The 19,904-nt window shown below is 36.6% G+C and overlaps 1 protein-coding gene across 1 annotated transcript in view; it reads right to left on the reverse strand.

Annotated features, from left to right (window-relative positions):
• The window catches only part of LOC122804885 (ATP-binding cassette sub-family G member 5-like), a 195,153-nt gene that overhangs the window by 73,205 nt on the left and 102,044 nt on the right, over nucleotides 1–19,904 (reverse strand). Inside the window, exon 5 of the mRNA XM_044075073.1 lies at nucleotides 9,487–9,625. Within this exon, the coding sequence (XP_043931008.1) occupies nucleotides 9,487–9,625 (139 nt within the window). The remainder of the gene's footprint in view (nucleotides 1–9,486; nucleotides 9,626–19,904) is intronic.

The following is a 19,904-nucleotide window of genomic DNA, read 5'->3' on the forward strand; positions in this document are numbered from 1 at the left end:
TAGGAGTATATGAAACAACGGTAAGTACAATTGTAAGACTATGGGATTAGTATATATCACCATGTGTGCATCTTGCGACAGTTTTTATGCAAGTAAGACTGAAACACAGCTCAGAACTAGGATTTATGAGCATTATTACACAATCAAGAAAAGGATTTATGAAATTCACTTTATAAACACTCTATGCATTGTAGAAATAAAAAAAAAATGTTTCATGTTTTGGAAAATGCACCAATGCCCACTTTTGGTGGTTGCTGGGGGCTGATTATTGAAACCAAAGAGTTACAGTGGCAGACTAAATTAAATGCTAAATCCCCCCAGGTTTAAATGAATGACTGTTAACTATTAAAGTCCACAAATATTTAGAACTACTTCTATTTAGGTTTTTACTTAATATTAATGGCTTTCATGTAAGTATAGTATGCCTTTTATTGTACATTTGGATTCATTTGTTTTTTGAATTTAATTGATTTGATATGTTTATTGGCTGATTTTATCACATTTTTTGTATTATATTTAAAGGGCTGTGTAAAATGGTGTTACCATCTGAAGAGGTCCTGGAACTTTTTAGGACAAAAGCACTTGTATATTATTGAAAAGTGCTATCTTTTCCATGTTTGACATCATGTTTTTGTTTTTTTCTGCTTATTTTCTACTCAGTTCTGAGGATTTGCTTTTTGTCTAACAAAACTGGGTGTGCCATAAATATTGTTGAATTGCAAGAATGGAAATGACTCTGTAAACTGAGTTTTTGTATATTGAAATGTTCTATGTGGCATTCTTGAGTGCTCATTTAAATTATTCACATCAGCAGCAAATAGTCTTACAATGTTACTATATTTTATCACAGTTTCAAATTTCAGTCAAAGGAGATAATTTTTTTCCTTGAACCAGTCCAAATAAGAACGAGCAAAACTTTTTTTGGGTCTACCAACCAAGCTTTGATCAACTTTAAAAATAATTAGTTTGAAGGACAACAAAAATTCTAGGAGGAAGGTCCGCTTGCATTTGTACTAGCCATGAAAAATAAAAAGCTATTGAAGTTTTTTTTTTTACTTTTTTAACATACAAACAGTTGGAGAGTAGATTTTCTGATGCTGTGGCCTATTCCTTTCTTAGACATTTGATTGTTCCTTCAGATTTTCCTTCCAAAATCTGAGAATCTGACGAGTCTCCTAAAATGTTAATCTGGGTGGCTGAGCTGGGTTTCAAAAGATGCCTGTCTTTTCTTTAGAGTTCTTTTTGACAGCACAGTACTTCCTGAATTTCACTGCCATATTCAGTTCTGATAACACCAAACAGTACCCTTTATGTTTTAGCAGTTAAATGTTTTACTCCTTTTTCTTTTTATATCAATTTTCCTTGCGTAAAAAGATCCAGCCTCCTACATATTCATCTTGAATCATTTCTTTTTTTTATTTTATTTACTGAATAAATTTGTATTGATTTTCAGAAACAAACATATATACAATATTTATATCAAAGAAATATTTACATAGTCAAAGCTTAAAGTGGAGAAACAATTCCAAAAACAAACATTACAAAACCAACTTATTTATATAGGATGTCTGTACTTGAAAAAATGTGTTTTCTTGAATGCATCTTTGAACAAGATTATAATGTTTTACAGTCTTCTGTTTCCAGCACTTGATTTACTTTCTGCCAGGCAATGCTTAAGGAAGTAGATCGTTCTGTTCTTTCCTTGATTGTTTTCAATTCCAACTGCGAGACTGATAAAACCATGTTCTTGAAATGTTTAAAATTGGGAGGAGTGACAGCTTTCCAGTTCTGGGTAATATTTTTCCTTGCAATAGCAAGGAGAGTCCACAAAATTACATTGTTTTTCCTTGGAACACAAAATGGCACTGGTGTATTCAACAAAACTAGAGATTTTGTAAGTTGGAAATTATCAGTGAACAGTGCCTGTAAAAAATAGTTAATACTTTCTCAATATTGTTTAAGTATATGGCATTCATAGAACACGTGTTGCCAATAGGCTATTGATTGTGATTTTCACCTCCAACATCTATTTTCTTTATTATATATTAGTTCTAATTTGTGTGGTGTTAAGTATGTTCTATGTATAAATTTCCATATGAAAAGTTGCCAATATAGTGATAAAGACGTTAGTTTTGGAGATGTAAGAACTATTTTTTATCTTTATCATCTGGCATTTTACCATTAACTGTTTCAAAGTATTTCCATATATTATGTTTATTATCAACTCTTGTTTCTTTAACTAATTTGTACAATACTAATAAAATTAATTTCCCATCTGTGAGAAATTCCATCAGCATTATTAACTGCTCTATGAACTTAGGAACCTTTTCCCTAACAGACTTCTGCATTATTGCCTGTTGGTTTAAAACTGTTTGTCTTAATCCCTGCAGTGTTAACCACATGTTATTTTCAAGGTTGAACTCACTAATAATTTGCTCTATCATTAGTACTTTATTAGTGTTTATCAACTGATGCCAGTAAATTAGACCATTCTTACTAAGTGTTTTAACTGTTACTGAGTCCTGAGTTATAATATTATTTTGTGCATATGCTATTGGGAATATGAAAAAAGACCATGATTTTATATCCGGATTTTTGTTTACAAAGTGCATAAAAGACTTTAGGGTATTGATAATGTACTTAAAATTTATATTTTTGTGTTTCCCTGTTGCTATATATTCATTCAATAACCAAAGTAAGCTACTTGGTACTATTTCTGTATGTTTATTTATTGTATCATGGGTGGTTTTTAACCAGATTCTTTTCATGTACTAGTTTCCATTTGGATGTATATTCTTTGTTTAACCATAGAGGAACTGTTTTCAAAGCTGACAATTGTATATATACTTCTATAGCTGGTAAGCCTATTCCACCTTTTTCCCATTTGTCAAAATGATGTCTTAGGGCAACTCTAGTTTTCTTAGGGTACCATAAGAATTTCATTGATAACCCTTCAAATAGTTTTAAATATGATTTAGGTGGAGGTAGTGAGCAAGCTTGTATAAAATACAGAATTTTTGGGAATATAATCATTTTAATTATATATAGTCTTTCCTCCATGGTAAAAAAAATAGCTTATTCCATTTTGGTATGAGTTCTTTCATATTATCCAAAATCTCTTTATAGTTTAGGTGCACTGTTGTATCTATGTCATTTGTAATTTAAACTCTTAAGTGTTTGATTGTATCATTTCCAGATAGATATTTATGATATTTTTTATTTAATGCTTCTTTGTTCATATTTATTAGTAACATATTGGTTTTATTTTCATTAAATTATAGCCCAAAAATCTTAAACTGTTTTGTTACTTTCCATATTTCTTTTAGTGTGTTATCTTCTTTTAAATAAAATGTCATCTGCAAATAGTTGAATCTTTAACTCAAGGTCAGTATCTAGTTCAATTCCTTGAATGTTTTGGTTTGCACATACGAAATTTGCTAATGGTTCTATTACTAATGCGAATAACAAAGGAGAAAGTGGACAACCCTGTTTTGTATCTTCTGTAATGGTAATAGGCTCCATCAAACAAGATCCTATTTTTATGTAGGTTAAAGATTTATCATAAAGAGACCTTATTAATGAATTGTTTATTTCTTGAAATGTATACTCTGTCTTTACAAGTACAATATATGAGAGTTTGCAAACACATAATATCATTATTTCCACTTAAAATGCCACTTATGTTGTTTTTATCCAATTCCCTACTGATTTCTATTTTGTGATTTTTATATCTATATCTATATCTATCTATATATCTATCTATATATATATATATATATATATATATATGTATATATCTATATATATATATATATATATATATATATTTTTTTTGCGTACCCTAACTATTTTGGTAATAACCCATACAATTGAAATGATACATTTTCCAAGGAATTTTGTGACATAGATTTTTCAGATTTTTCTTTTACCTTATTCCAAAATCAAATGTTTTCCCCCATGATAAGGGCTCATTTTTGAAAAATTCAGCGGTTGACTTTAATGAAAACAGGTTAACTTCTGCAAGGCTGAATGATGATTGAGTAGCATCTGGAAGTGGAAAGTGAATAGTCTGTCCCAACACCAAATTCCACCATCCATTCTTTAATTGAAGCCTTTACCATAACCTAGGTCTAATAAAAAGACAATAAAGTACAGCTAATTGTATACTTTTATATCCTTAAGGGGTCATTTCCATATTTCTCATGGGACTCTTTTAGAGGAGTTTAAGGTGTTCAACAGTTGAGACTCTGCTTTGCCTTTAATTTTTCTTTCCTTTTTTTGCCTTTGTGGCTTTTATGTGTGATATTTAAATTTTATAAATATAAATTTAAACTGCGGTGGTGCTGCTGCATTAGCGTTGTCGCTTCACAGTAAGACGTCCTGTTCGATTCTCAGCTAGAGCGTCTTCTGTGTGGAGACATGCGTAAATGGGCGTACCTTTGTTGAAGGTTGTGAGTCAGAGCCGGCAACTCGGTATGTAAAAATCTACTGCCAATCATTAGCAGACCGGAGTTCCACTGTGGCGACCCCTAACCAGGAAAAGCCGTAAGACACAACATTTGAATTTTATAAATTTAGCTTTGCAACACATTCTATTTATTTTTTCAGCTGTATTCTCTGCAGCAAAATATGATTGTGGTAGACATGTTTTGTTTTATTTGTATTTGTTAACTAGGGTAAATTATGGATCTCCACTAACCTATTTTAGACTCAATTTGGAAGCAATGTCTGGTTAAGTGACTTGCTCAGAATCACGCAATTAGGCAAATGGAAGTGGAAATAAAACCATGGACCATTGGAAGCAGCTTGTTAACATCTCATAACCTTAATTATCTATGCCAACTGCCAGATGGCACAGTCCCTTCTTTAGCTGACCTAGTAAAGCTTATGATGTCATATCCAAAATAATGACAATAAAGATGTCTATATTCTGTAATATTTCTAAAGGAAAATAGTAACTCAAGTAAGAAACAAAAAATGTAGGACTGAACACTCCATTCTTGAATATGACCATAATAGATGTAGAATAAAATAATATTGCCACGGCAATCTTGGTAGCTAAGATATGAAAAAATAGTGGAATTTTAATCTGTATCTGAAGAAAGAAAGTAGAAATTAACACAACAGATAGTCTACAGACATCAGCTTTCATAGTAAATTAGCAACTTATCTATGCATTTAACAGGTCCAGAGCTGTCCAGATGACTGGTCAATATATGTAAACCTGTAAATACAAATAGGAAGATACTGTTAACCTCTAAATAAGCTAAATTTCAGTAGTGCCTTGAAAATGTTTGAGACGAGCAAAGATAACAAGCAATCTCCATGGTATCTCCAAAGTCTCAAACAACCCACTAAACATGTATAGTGGATTCAAAAACAAAACAGTATAAGAAACATCTCTGTGTGGAAGCTTTTCAGTCCATATATCTCTAGTTAATCACTGTATATTAATCAGATCAAACAATAGTAGTAGAATTAGCGAACTTAAACTCGTCAAGTCAAAAAAATAATAAAAAATGTATAATTTGAAATATTGTACAGAATTACTAAGTATTCAAAAGTAATCCAAGCAAGGCAGGCAGTCTGTTTCCAGTCGAAAATCCTTTATTAAGTACACAGACAAGTGATCCAAGTAAAACAAAAATAATAGAGTAATAGTTTCCTCACAAGCGTTCTAAATATATATATATATATATATATATATATATATATATATATATATATATATATATATATATATATACACTTTTATCAGGCAAGGGAGTGGTTTATTGTGTTGTAAAACAAAGTGCTATTGGTACACGTGTTAAATTCATATCCCTTCCCCCATCAATGTGACATTCGAGCTGGTCCTGCCCTACTTAGTAGCTGTCATAATAATATAACCCTTATGTACTTAGAGTTTAAGTTCGCTACTTTTACTACTATTATCTGATTAATATACAGTGATTAACTAGAGATATATGGACTGCAGGATAAGCAAAGATACCATCTCTTCATCTTTCACTCTTTCAAGAATCATGGTCTTTCTTCTCAACTTCTTTATATGTCAGGAATTACCTTTTCTTAGCTTCTTTCTCAGCTCTTAATTCAGAAACTGTCAAACAGACTTCAGTTTCTACTGGGATATCAAAATGGCCCTGTGTTATAACTCTACTACCCTACTGTGTGCATTACAACAAAAGTATCTGTATGATATACATGGAAACATGTCATGAAAAGTACGTAAAAATGAATTACTTCTATGAAATATCAGCAATGAACATTATATGAAATATTCAATCTCTGCAACTCTGTGAGACAATATGTTTTCTGGTAGCTCTTAGTCCTATGTATAACCTTTATTACCATGAAATATAAACTAATGCTGTCACAATCATTTCAGTTACCTGTGTAATAGTTTATGATATGTAAATTAATTCTTCTGCAATCATTTCAAAATTATCCATGTAATTCTCATTTAATTGTTATCTCTAAAACAAAATGAACAATTGAATCCAGGTCATAGCTGAAAGGTGCCCATGGACCAGTTTACGCGTCCATTCAACAAAGTAAAGACATTTGTAAAAAGGGAGTAAGACTGTGTAACAACAACATACCCCAAGTGTTGTTATTGGTATAGTAACCCATAATGAAGCTTGAAATAATAGAATCTTAATGTAAGTGAGATTGCAAGTCATGGGAATACTAAATATAATCCTTAGTCAGTCAATCATCTGATACAGAATCCTCATCACTGGGAGCAGAGAAATAAGGTAGAAAAGGAGGCATGAGGTACACATTGGTGACAATCTGCAACAAACTCTTGGTCAAGGTAAGAACAGCATTTTTACATGCAAATGACATTTCTCTAGGTCAGTGATTAACTTTCTGTTTTCTGGACTAGGGGAAGGCATAGTATCTCTTTCTCCAGCCACCCCGAGAAGACCCTCCTGGTGTGTCACCCATCACTAAAATGTATGGTTCTCCCATGCCTGTACTGGACACTGTTAACAGACAAACAGGATGTATCTGACCCACAGAAACATAGTGGCTGGCAAAGCTACACCAGAGGGATTTTGATTAATCCAGTAAGTGGTCTGATGAATCAGTGATGGCAACTGCACTGTCATCCGCCATCAGATCAGGCATTCACTGAATCTGAAGGTGAGGGCTTGTGATTTAACTGTTTTTTTTTTTTTTTTTTTCTTTTTAGATATGTTGAGAGAAGGTCCAGCAGGACCAGAGTAAGTATCCATGCTGTAGTCAAGGAAGAGGCCTGATTGCCCATAAGCTGTGCTACAGAGAGTTGTTTGGAAAGTAATTTGTCACATAGTATACACAAGCAGCACACAAGCACCCAAAAACCCCACAATAAAGTACACAAGTAGCACATATGAAGCTGCATCTGCACAAGGCGGCAAGAAAGTTCTGAATAGTTTTAGTCACTCTGTCTGCTTATATAGTTCCCTCCAAAAGGATTTTACCTACAAGCAGAAAGTGGGACAATGTGAGACTTAATATGCCTTTTAATTTGCAATCATCATATAGAGCAAGGGGTTTAGTTTTGCTACCCCTGGCTGAAATAACTGGGCAAAGAGATGAATCTATGAAGTCCTTATGTGTTTTTGGGATGCCAAACATATAAGGAATCCTTGGGTTATTGAAGACATAGAAAGCAAAATAAGTATTTGAAATACTAGTTGATAAGTAGCTCTTCCAACCATAAATCTGTCTTCTTATATGCTACCAACATCTTATTTATAGACACTTACCTATAAAAATATTAAGCATTTTAAACATTGTATTGCTAGTGATCTGTGAATGTAAGTAAAACCACTCCACCCTTTCATTTTTTCATAACCCACACAGATGCATCTTTGGACATCTATTTCATTGAAGTCAGTTCTGCAGTTGACAAATTATGAAAAAATAACTTTTCTTGTTCTCTAAGCATCTGTGGATATCTCCTTCACATGTTTTTTTCAAACAAATTTAGATGGGGGAGGGGGGGTCAAAGGGTGGATAAAAATACATCTTTTTTAGCCCTCTGTTATTATTGCTACTTCTAAAAAGCCAAGCAAAATGGAGCTTCCTAATGAACAATTTTAATTCAGCAAGAACAGCAACTATAGTTGCCCTCCCCAAAGGAGCAAACAAGAAATATGTTTTAAATGATGAATAAATATTAACAATGTTCTAGTGTTGCTATGGGAGCTGCTTCTACACCTATTATTGCTAATTTAATTTTGTTTAAATGGTGAAATGAAGAGGTTTTTAAGTCTATCCCAAGAATTCATTAAAAGGCCTATCTCGAGCTATATAACTCATGCTAGAAAGGCCCTATTCCCTCAACTCTGTAATCTGTGATTCAGAGACATGTTAGCTACAATGGCAAACTTGTAATTGTCCTGATGGCTAGTGTGTCTTCTTCACTACCCAACCACTGTAATAGTTTATGTTCTGTTATGGCACATTTGTAGAAGCCCTAGTGTCTAGTGTTTTCCCCACCCCTGATCCCTGTAATGGTGCCAGTGTCATTATGACACTTAGGTATAAGATATCCCTGGTGTCAAGTGATCACTCCCCCAACTCCGATTCCTGTAGTAATGTCAGTTCTATGAAGGCCGTCTAGTGTCTAGTGATTCTCCATACTCCCCAGTCATGTATCAATGTCAGTTCCACGAAGGCCCTTATGTAAATAGTCATCCCTGGTGTCTGTTTGCTGCTTTCACTCTCTCCCCTATTTGGACTTAGTTTGCAGTGTGATGTATTTGCAGTTTACAATGTATCCAAATTTGACATAGTATTCCCTCAAAAAGCATTTAATTTCATTTCTGCAGTCACTATCTGCACAGCTGTTTGAGACCAGGAAATAAAATGTGTCACTTACTCTATTTCTTCCAGATCTATTTTTAAAACTTGATAGGGGTAAATAAAATAATTTTATTTCTCATGTTTAGTGATAATAAAAGTTTTGCACTTTCACCTTCATCAAGAGGCTACTCTGTTCCTCCTCACTTTCAGCCATCAGAGTGGTATCATCTGCTTTTCTAAAGTTGTTAATCTTTTTTCAGCACTTTTGATTCCAAAATCTGATTTATCCAACTCATAATTTCACATGATGTATTCAGCATATAAATTGAGTAAGCAGAGTAACAATATATAGATTTTTCTTACTCCTTTCCCAACCATGAACAAATCAGTTGCTCTATATTCAGTTTTAACTGTTGTTTTTTGTTCTGCATACAGATTGTGCAGGAGGCAAGAACCTGCCAAAGTTATTATGGCTACACAGTCAAAGGCTTAAGAGTGATCAATAAAGCAGTACTACATCACTGTACCTTATGATAAATGACTAAACCTCTCAGTATTTTCCATTTTTGTTTTAATCATAATACCATAGTTTGTACAGTTATTTGTCTAAGTTTTGTAATGCTGCATTAGGCCTTATTGTTTACCTAATATAGTCTAAATATTACAAATAATATATAGAAATCTTACCAGTACAGAAATCCACCAAAGAATAACATACTTAAAGTGCTAAATGGAATAATATGTATCTTGTAGGCTAACATCATGTGCCATTTTTGATAAAGGCCGTCCTCACTTTCTTGATCACTGACTGCTCGTAAAGCAGGAACTGAAATGTAACATGAGAAGGACATAGTTAGAAAAAGTGCAACTATTCCTGTGTGTTGCATTAGCATGCAATATGTGCACAATTTAAATCAACCATTTGAATGAACAACTACCATGTCATTTGAAATCTTGCCCTATATTGTGTAAAACTAAATTGAGAAAAACATGAGAATACTGAAATGAGGAGGTAATATGATTCCTTTTATATGGAATCATAGGAGGTTACTAGGCTAATGACCCTGGGACCCTTACAAGTCTAGCCAAGAGTTTATTCATAGATGATTCATAGATTCATAGATTAGTACTAGGCTAACTGCCCTTGTGAGCCATTTGAAGCCTAGCCAATTATCCCTTGTGAGATTCAAACCCTGTACCTTGTGTTTGTAAGGCAAACACCGTAACCATTAGGCCACCCTTCCAACCTCCCCCAAAAAATAAACCCCAGTCAGCACCTGTCAACCTTGTCAGTGAGGGACAAAGGTGGAACCCCTGGGACAAACTTATGGTTTCCATCCACTCATCAAGCTTGCGTTTGAAGAGGGTCAGTGAGGTACTCTGTTTAACATGTAGGGGAAGTCTACTCCAGAGATGGGACAGCCTCTGGGAGACAAACCTGTCTCTTCAGCAGGTTTTGTTGATGTTGCATATTAGATTTAGGCCTATTGAATGGGAAATGCATGAGGAGTTAGACTTATGGATATGGAGCATCTCTATTAGGGCAGGATCCGAGATTGCCTTGTAGGTGAGACACAGATCACCTTTGAGCAATCTGCATGATACCGGGCAGAGTGATAATGATTTAAGTCTGTCTGCATAGGATAGGTGTTGGAGGCCATGGATTCTCTTTGTGAGGTATTTCTGTGGCCTTTCCAATCGTAATCTGGGATGGCATATCAACATGACTCACACTGGTGTCTGATAATTTTGTGAATCAGTATGTAATTATTATACCACTTTATAACAACAATATAATGCTTCATAGCTGCCATTTTTGTAGCCATTGTGAATCTACAGCATGCTGTGCCCTGATTGGTTGCTAGTACTACTCGTTTTGTGGGATGACAGGGCATAGTTATGCAATACTGGCCACCACATCTGTCCCATTTGATAAAGGGGGGGTTGCCTATGCATAGTCAAATGTCTTAGATATGTGACAGAATGTGCTAGATTCCAGCCTCAGGGAGTGCTTCAGCAAGTTTCTTGTAAACTGTGGACTAGTTTCACTTAAATAGTAGCACAGGGAAAAACTATCAAACACAGAAATATCCCCCCCAAAACAAAAAAAATAGTAATTCAATCAAAATGAACACCAGACACCAGAAACACATACAACAACTCAAATACATTACTAAGTTGACAAAAATAGTAATAATAATGTAAAATAAAATAGGAATCAGGGCATAAGCTAGATATGATTTACAGTAATTAAAACACTAAAACCTTATCACCTGATCAGGAACAGTAAAATACATTCAGAAAGGGAAATGATACACTCCTGAAGAAAGTGACAGCAAGAACACCACAAAAAGAAAATGAAGATGTATGAGAAGGGACAGGAAGTGAGTAACAAGAAGAAAAACAGAAGTTCATATGGCAACAGAAAATAGTCACTCTAACCTAAGCTGATTATAGACACACACACACACACACACACACACACACACACACACACACACACGCACATGCACATGCACACACACACACACACACACACACACACACACACACACACACATGCACACACATACATGCAGTAGAAAGGCTCTGCCAGGAATTGTTTCACCTAAGAAATAAATCTGAAGGCACAGTAAACAAAATTAAAACACCGCATAAATACAAAATACAAATGTACACTGAAGTATAAATAAAATAGACTAGTCTGATTAAATAAAGCCATCAAGAAAACAATCAGCTAAGTTTACCAATCCTCACTCAAGCAGTATAGATAAACTTACTAAACTACATGTAAATCCTTATGCTAGTCATTGGATAGGAAACTGTTTCACTGATGGAACCCAGCAAATCAAGACTGCGGGCACATTTTCACAAACAAGCTTATGCTATCAGCTTCTTCCAGGGCTTGGATTTGGGGACACTCTTGTTTGGAATTTATTTATCTGATGTCAAAGCTCATATCAAGGCTCTTTGGTTGACTACATTTGCTGATGACTGCAAACTTGGTGCCATTGTCAACTCCCCCAAGGACTCCCAAATTCTACAAGAAGGGTTATCATGTACAGACAAATGCTGCCAAGACCACAGATTCAAGATAAATGCTAAATACGTGATATCGTACCTTCTGTCAAACAGGGACATCCATGCCTCTATTACATTAAGGGTACCCCCGCTTAAAACAGACACAGTTGTCAGAGACTCTTTAATTATATAGATACAGTCATAGGGAAATCCTTCTATTTAGCCCAGCTGATTACTAAGGGACATCATACCTCTCAACTGTACAGATATTCACAGAATATCCAGATTTTTTCCTCATATTTTTGAACTGTTCCTCATAAAATTTGTGGGTTTTCTGTCAAATCATTGAAGACTGAAGTCACTTAATATTACTAAATAATGACAGACGTTAGAGTTTCAGATTTTATATCTTTCAAAAAATACATAATAATGTAATGCAAAACTTGTTATTCTAGCAATGTTCTGTGTTTATAGGAGCAATATTTAAATTTTGTTCCTATTTTTGGGCCTTTGTCCTCCCATTCTTTCTGGCTATATCCAGATTTCTTGCACTGAGTGGTTGAGAGGTATGCTATGGGTATTTCCTCCGGGTTCAAGGGCTGGTCCCTTATTAGACCAATAATTGAATACAATACTCGTTTGACATATACCTCTCCAAACATATGATAAAACTTGAAAGACCCCAGCATTTTCTCACAAACAAAATCAAGGGCCTGAGTTCTATTACTCTTGCATGATACCTCAGAGCTGAGCTCTTTCTCTCTAATCTGTCTCATAGAGACTCCTTAGGGGTAACCTCTGTCTGGCCTACAAAGGATGTTTTGTCCTGAATGACTTTTACATTTGCAAAATTGGCAACACTTTGAATAACCTTGCTAAAGGCTTCAAACTTTACTGTAACACAAACCAAACCTGCTGGCATGATAGGGACTCCCAAAGAATTATTTTATACTGAAACACACTTTCCCTAAATGTAAAACAAACAAGTTCTCTTATGTTCTTCAAATGCACCCTGAATAAATGGATGAATATCTACAAATACATCTCCTGTCTAACTCTACCAACTCTCATGACTAAGGGATAGCACATAGCAAAATTTGCAGTAGCTAAACTACAAATGATTTACTTGATGAATTGCCTAGTAAAGTATAAACCTATGGGTTGGGGGGACATTGTTGCTTAGATATATGTCTTTTTCAATTCTTGGGAGTTGCCACAAAATGACTACCCTTGTTGTGAATATTTTTAGGGAACAGTAAACATATCATCAGCTAAACTAACTTAAAAAAATGATGGAGAATATTACTGCTTGCATGTATGTGTTTTTCTCAGAGTTGCTACCAGAAATGTTATCTCGGGAATATTTCTGATCCTGTGTTACCTGGAAAACAATATAAATGCTTATGAAACACGTTTACTGATATGCAAGTCTCTTCATCTGGATTCATTCACCTGCCACAACTCAGCTGAAGAGGTAAGTGGTTTACCACCTGTTTATAAACTAGATTGTGCAATGGCACACAACAGTTTGACAGAAGGGCCCCTTGAATGTCTGTTGCAGAAACATCACAGCCTCAATTTAAAAAAATATAACCTGTATGTCAATCTATTTGTTAAAATGGATTATTTTAATATTTTACCTACAAACATGTAATTTTCATACCTAAACTAAATGTAAAATTCAAGCTAGGAAATATACATATGTCCATTTGATAAATGCAACAAGCCATGTGGGGTTATGCATGCTACAGATATTATCACACTCCCATGGACTCCAAGGCACTTACCCTTTGGACTTGTACCTCACATCACTCCCAGGCATGTGTTAACATTTCTGTATATATAAACAAGTAAATAATATGTATTTTATTGCTGTTTGATAGTTGGCTCACAAACAAATACATTTTTTATGTAACTCAAAAAGGCCCATTATTTGTGGTGTTGAGTCATATTTTGTGCAGTTGATATGTGATCCCTGAAACTGTGGTAAAAAAGAAGAATAGATTTATTAGTACAGATAAAATATAGATAAAAGAATTGGCTTATACCATTCTGTTGTTGAGAATATAAATGCTGATATTGCAAGGAAAATAGCTGAGAGATGAATAGGTGATAAGAAGGGGTTATAATTAGAGTTATGGGTAGCTGGACATTAAAGGAAATCAGATATGATTGTGGTAAAAGTTCAGTATTGATGTAAAATGGGTTTGCACCATTACTGGAAAATGCTGATGAGAATATAGAGACGAAAGGCTGAAATGAGGTTATGGAGCTGAGAGTAGAGGGTGACTACGTAACACGTAGAGGGTGACTACGTAACACGTAGAGGGTGACTATGTAACAGAGAACTAATAAAATGAGGGTAGTAATGGCCGAGTCATGCTCTCCTGCATGTTGAAACTTTGGGTGTTACTAGTGTGGGATCTATTAAATTTAATTGTAAGGAGAGTGTTAAAAAGAATAGCATACTATGGTGTAAATGATTAAAACTAGATTTATTTATTTTATTCTGGACTAGCTATGGAAGAGAGAGAATGTGAGTAAAGACGTAAGGATCCGTCATAGTATGCTTCCTAATAGAAGTACAAGACTTGAAATTGTGAGTCCTGAAACTGAGAAAAATTAAGTGTGATTCAACAAGAGTAACATCTAGCTTCAAATTTACACACATTTAAAATATTCTTTTCGCGAGAACTGCCCCTTGCACCCCCATGATGTGAGAGGTTGCATTCACGACACTCCCATTACTTATATATACTAACAATAAGGTCACTGTATCTTAGGATCAAAGCACCCCTGTTCATCCTTATTCATGTGTACTAACTAACCATTACCCTGCAACTGTCCCTAACCCATACACATGTGAATACTGCACTCATGTCTCAGCTGAAGCAGTGAAGTGCTTAATGTGGGGTAAGTGTGTGTGTGTGTATAAGTGTGTGTGTGTAAGTGTGTGTGTGTGTGTGTGTGTGTGTGTGTGTGTGTCTGTGTGTGTGTGTGTGTAGTAGCATCTGTACTAATCTGCTTGCTGCAGCTGCAGGAGCAGAGTAAAACACTTTTTTAACTCATCAGCTTTGAGTTGAGAGTCTGCCAGTTTGAGAATTTGTGACAGATGCCAGAAGAGTAAGCTATGGTTTTTAATATCTCTGAAATAATCTTCCCCTACATATAAAATAAAATGATACCTGCATGTCCTTTAAGGCAAAGCTTGATGATTAGATGGGCACCCACAAATTCATCCTTGTTTTCTCATTCTGAAGTCAGGACATGCCTGTGAGGGTGAGTAGTGACAAGGTAATTATGGTCCTTGGGCTGAGTATGCTTTGTAACTCTATGAGTCAATGAATCTATTAAAAACATCTATGATGCCAATGTCCACTCCTCAAGAGATTGTTCCAGACCTATTATCCTTCGGAGCCATGGAGAGTACCCCTACAGTGCTAGGTTATAATACCTTCCACACATTTAGGCCAGCCACTTCACGGGCACAGACTAAAGGTGGAGGTGTCTCTATTTACAGCAAAGATAAATATACTTCAAGGCTAGTCAAACAGGGCAATGTACTTGAGTTGCTCCATGTTAAAATCACCACAGGCAAAATACAATACCACTTCCTTGCAAGCTATAGGCCCCCCTCTATGATAACACATAGCATGTATTTAAACTTATTAGAAACACTAACCATTCAACCCAATACCATATTCATGGGTGACTTTAATTACCTCACTATTAACTGGGAATCCTATACGTCACCAAATGTACATGCACAGAGATTCCTGGATTTTGTAAATACAAATTCCCCGATCCAGATAGTCAGTACACCAACCAGGGGTGCAACCATACTGGATCTGGTCCTCACTAATATGGGAGAGTGCTAAACACCCCCTGCTATAATGCCTTCCTTGGTAAAGTCAGACCACAAAATGGTCTCCTTTGAAGTAAAAATAAAACCTGGACCCCCAGTTAAACCTGGAATATTTAGGAAGGATTCTAAGGCAACCTCTTGCTATTAAGTGAGAACCTGTCACAATTTCAAGCCCCCATAAACCCTGAGAACACTGCTGCCTATGCAGAACTGTTCATAGAAACCCTGTACAAGCATGTTAATAACTAGATAGAGGCAGCTGTACCCACCAGAAAGAAGTGCAGAACTAACTCAAAAAACAAGCCACCCTGGTGGAATCACAAAAATAGTATGTGTAACAGGAGTAAGAAAACCATGGCAAACCTTAGGAGGTGCAGCACCCAGCAGAAAAAAAGCACTCTCATCAAACTAAACAACCAACTTAGAGGACAAATGATGTCTACCAAAGCCAAATATGAGGTATGTTTGGCCTCCCTGGTGAAAGACAACTACAAAGCATTCTTTAGTTATGTCCGCAACCTCAGAGGCAATACACAATTGTGTACAGAGCTCATTGTAAATGGAGCCACCTATACTGAGCCAGAAGACACAGTAAACCTCCTGGCTGATAAATTCAGCTCCAGCTTTACCCCTGTCTCCCCCTCAATCTTCCCTCAGGAAATATCATCAAATATAACTCCCCCTATTATCATTAGGGAACAGGTCCTTAATGCTCTCTCTAAAACCAAGACTGCATCAATGGGCCCAGTCAATATCCCAGGATGCCTTCTAAATAGCATGAAACACAACCAATCAGGGCCTCTGGAATTACTATTTAACTGTAGCTTCCAAACAGGTTTCATGCCTCATGAATGGAGAAAAGCAACAGTCCCTCTGCACAAAGGTGGGCCATCTACAGACCCGGGAAACTACAGAACCATAAGTCTCACTAGTCTTACATGTAAAGCCATAGAAAGGATTATCATGGAGATGATCAATAGAGATATTGTAAACATCCAGACACTGGAAGCAACCCAGTTTGGTTTCGTTAAGGGCATATCATGCCTACTCAACCTGGTGGACTTCTTTGAGAAGGTCACTAAAGTAATGGATGAGGGCAAAATCGTTCACACTGCCTACCTTGACCTGGCCAAGGCATTTGACACAATACCCCACCCAGGAATTGTTGACAAACTCATGAGGTTAGGTGCAAACCCATATGTCACCTGGCAGATAGCCAACTGGTACACAGACAGGACCTAGGAAGCTAGAGTTGGAAAATCCCTCAGGGATCAGTCCATGGACCGCTCCTTTTTGGCATTTACTTCTCAAAAGTGAAAGCCAATGTCAGTGGTCTCTGGCTGACTAAATTTGCAGATGATTGCAAATTAGGAGCTCTCATCGAATCTCACACTGACACAAATGTTATCCAGGAGGGGCTGACAGAGACAAACAACTGGTGTCAGAGCCATGGACTAAAACTAAATGCCAAGAAATGCATAATAGTATCCTTTGGGAAGTCATCCATCCTTAGTAACTGTCATATTGAAATCACACTCCTCAGAGCTGACGTAGTAGTCAGGGACTTAGGGACACACATAGTAATTTAGACTTTGACCATCATGTGTCTATAGTGTTGAGGAAATCATTCCATGTTGCGCAACTTATAAAAAAAGGTATGGCATCTGAGTCCAAGGAAGTCATTGTTCCACTGAATTCGGCATTCATCAGATCTATCATTGAGTACAATGTCCCCTTTGGTATGTACCTAAGCAGGCATATCCAACAATTGGAACATCCACAGATGTTCTTCACTAAAAGAATACAGGGCGTAAGTAAAATGTCCTATGCAGACTGCCTCAAGGCCCTATCCCTGCATTCCGTCTCCTACAGGCTTTTGAGGGGAGATCTATGCCTGGCATACAGGGTGTTGTCAGACCCCACTCAGATGGACCTCCTGTATATCTGCAAAACAAACACCAGCATTATCCATTTTAAAGACTTAAACCTTGCCTGTGATATAAATAGGACCTGCTGGAGAGATAGGTAGGTATCCCAGAGACTACCATGTCTATGGAACAGGCTACCCATCCATGTGAAGCAAAGTTCCTCCCTAACCAAATTCAAGTGCAACTTGGACAATTGGATGGGAAACTAGAAATTCATCCCTGGTTTGGAACCTATGTCTGTAATGGACACAGGTAACCTGTAAATGATTCATCTCCCAGGCCCATACTTACACTTATTAAGAGTATCAAAACTTGTCAGAGATTTGGGATGCATGGCTAGGCTTAAAAGGGCCCTTGTGATCGTTAGCCGAGTAAACACCTATGAACCTGTAAGGAGCCAAAAAGACTCCTGGGTCTGGCATCTTGCTGTTCTTAGATGCACCCCCACCCCGGTGGCTAACCTCTTGGCTGCTATGGAATCTGCCTGCAACTTGGCATGGGGTAGCATGTTGATAACATGGTCCTGACATAATATCTGGTTGCAGCCCCACGGTATTTATATCATACATGTACACCCATACCATCTGTCCCTGACAAGTGCCATCCATGTGTTCTAAGTGCCGGATGAAAAAAATAATTTTTCATCATGGATGAAATTGTCCAGCATCTGCTGTCCACCTCCTTCTCAAGACATGAGGTGACTACTGAGCACATGACACAGAGTTATAGACTGATTGCTATGTGGACTAGTTGGTTGACTGCTACATGCTATACTTATAGGGGCAGCTGTGGGGTATGTCATATGATAGACGTAGGGATAAACAAGGGAATACATACAGCTAGTGTACTTGCTACACATTGTTACATGGCACACATTACTGGGCTCATCCACTTTATTAGGACCTAAAGGTATGCATAGGATAAGGCAGTCATTCCTGTTGCTACTATTAAGACACTTTGGTAAATGCTACCGACATGGCCATGCCCCAGTATGGGTCTACTTGAGTTTGTTGAATGCTTAATTGAGTGGACCGCTATTCATCGAACCCTATTCTGCAAAGCTCAATTAAGTGGACGACAATTTCAGTGAAAACTTACCCAGGGAAAGGACGTGGTTGGCCATTATTGGGTATTTGCCCTTTTTCCCACTGTAGTGTGATCTCAGAGTTGGTATATTTAGTTGGGGGGGATGAAACCCATTCACATTGGGAGGTGTGTAGCCCCCCCACTTTGCATAGTTTTACATTTTGTTGTCTTTGTTATGGTCAGGAGCTGGCCCAGTGGTTATTTTGCCTGGGGAAGATTTCACTGAAATTGTCATTCGCTTAATTGAGCTTTCGATTAATTGGGTTCAATGAAAAGCAATTCGCTCAATTAAGCATTTAACAGTATGACAGAGATGCCCCAGTACAATAGGACAATACACATGTGCAAACAGAGGACTGATAAATTTATGACCACAGGCCACCAAATAGATTAGGCAAGCTATTCCCTCACAGATATCATGTCAGAAATGTAGGGGTATATTTTCTTCCTGTTGTAGGCTACCTTTCTGCCAAAATAGTTTGCATACAATATTCACATGCAAACATACATTTTCCTGTTAGCTTTTGGCAAAGAGAATTTCAGTGCAAGGGTGCACATCCTTAGGATAGTATGCAAACAGAGCTCACTACACACTTTCAAAGTATCATCTGCCTCATCAAGACTGTCTACAGATCAATTTTGTACTGTTATTTCTCCTAATACTTTTGTCCAGATAGCCAATATAGCTTCCCAAATCTGTATGACCTAGCTTATGGAATGGTGGTGCAGCTATTAAACAATGCAATTTTACACTTGTTTGCATGACACACAAGCAAATCAGGCCAGAATGCACAAATGTCTATGAATAAGTTTATTTTGCTGCTGTGCATCCATAATTTTAAGTATAGCCTTCTGCTTCTGTGATCACCTCTGATGCTGTGGCTGAGAGCTTCTGCTAGAGACCTACACAAGTGCATGCATCATGCTACTTCCCATCTACAACTCAAAATTCCCATTGCAAGTGTGGTTCCAAGGCTGACATCCATGCCTCAGAAAAATGACACCATTTTCACGGGAGATTCAAAAGATTTGCAGAATTTGCTAATGTGTGCCAGAGATCTCAACGGTGTATGAAGGAGAGTAAGAAAATGCTTTTTCACCTTCATGGCCGTTTCAGGGAGCACCTACTGGATCCTTTTGATGGTGCACAAACACATTGATGCTTGGTATGACATGGCTGAAGAATTGTCCTCAGCCATGGACAT

Source organism: Protopterus annectens, chromosome 6.part0 (genome assembly GCF_019279795.1).
Source record: "Protopterus annectens isolate FY-2018-M chromosome 6.part0, PAN1.0, whole genome shotgun sequence".
In the NCBI taxonomy this organism is placed as follows: Eukaryota; Metazoa; Chordata; order Ceratodontiformes; family Protopteridae; genus Protopterus; species Protopterus annectens.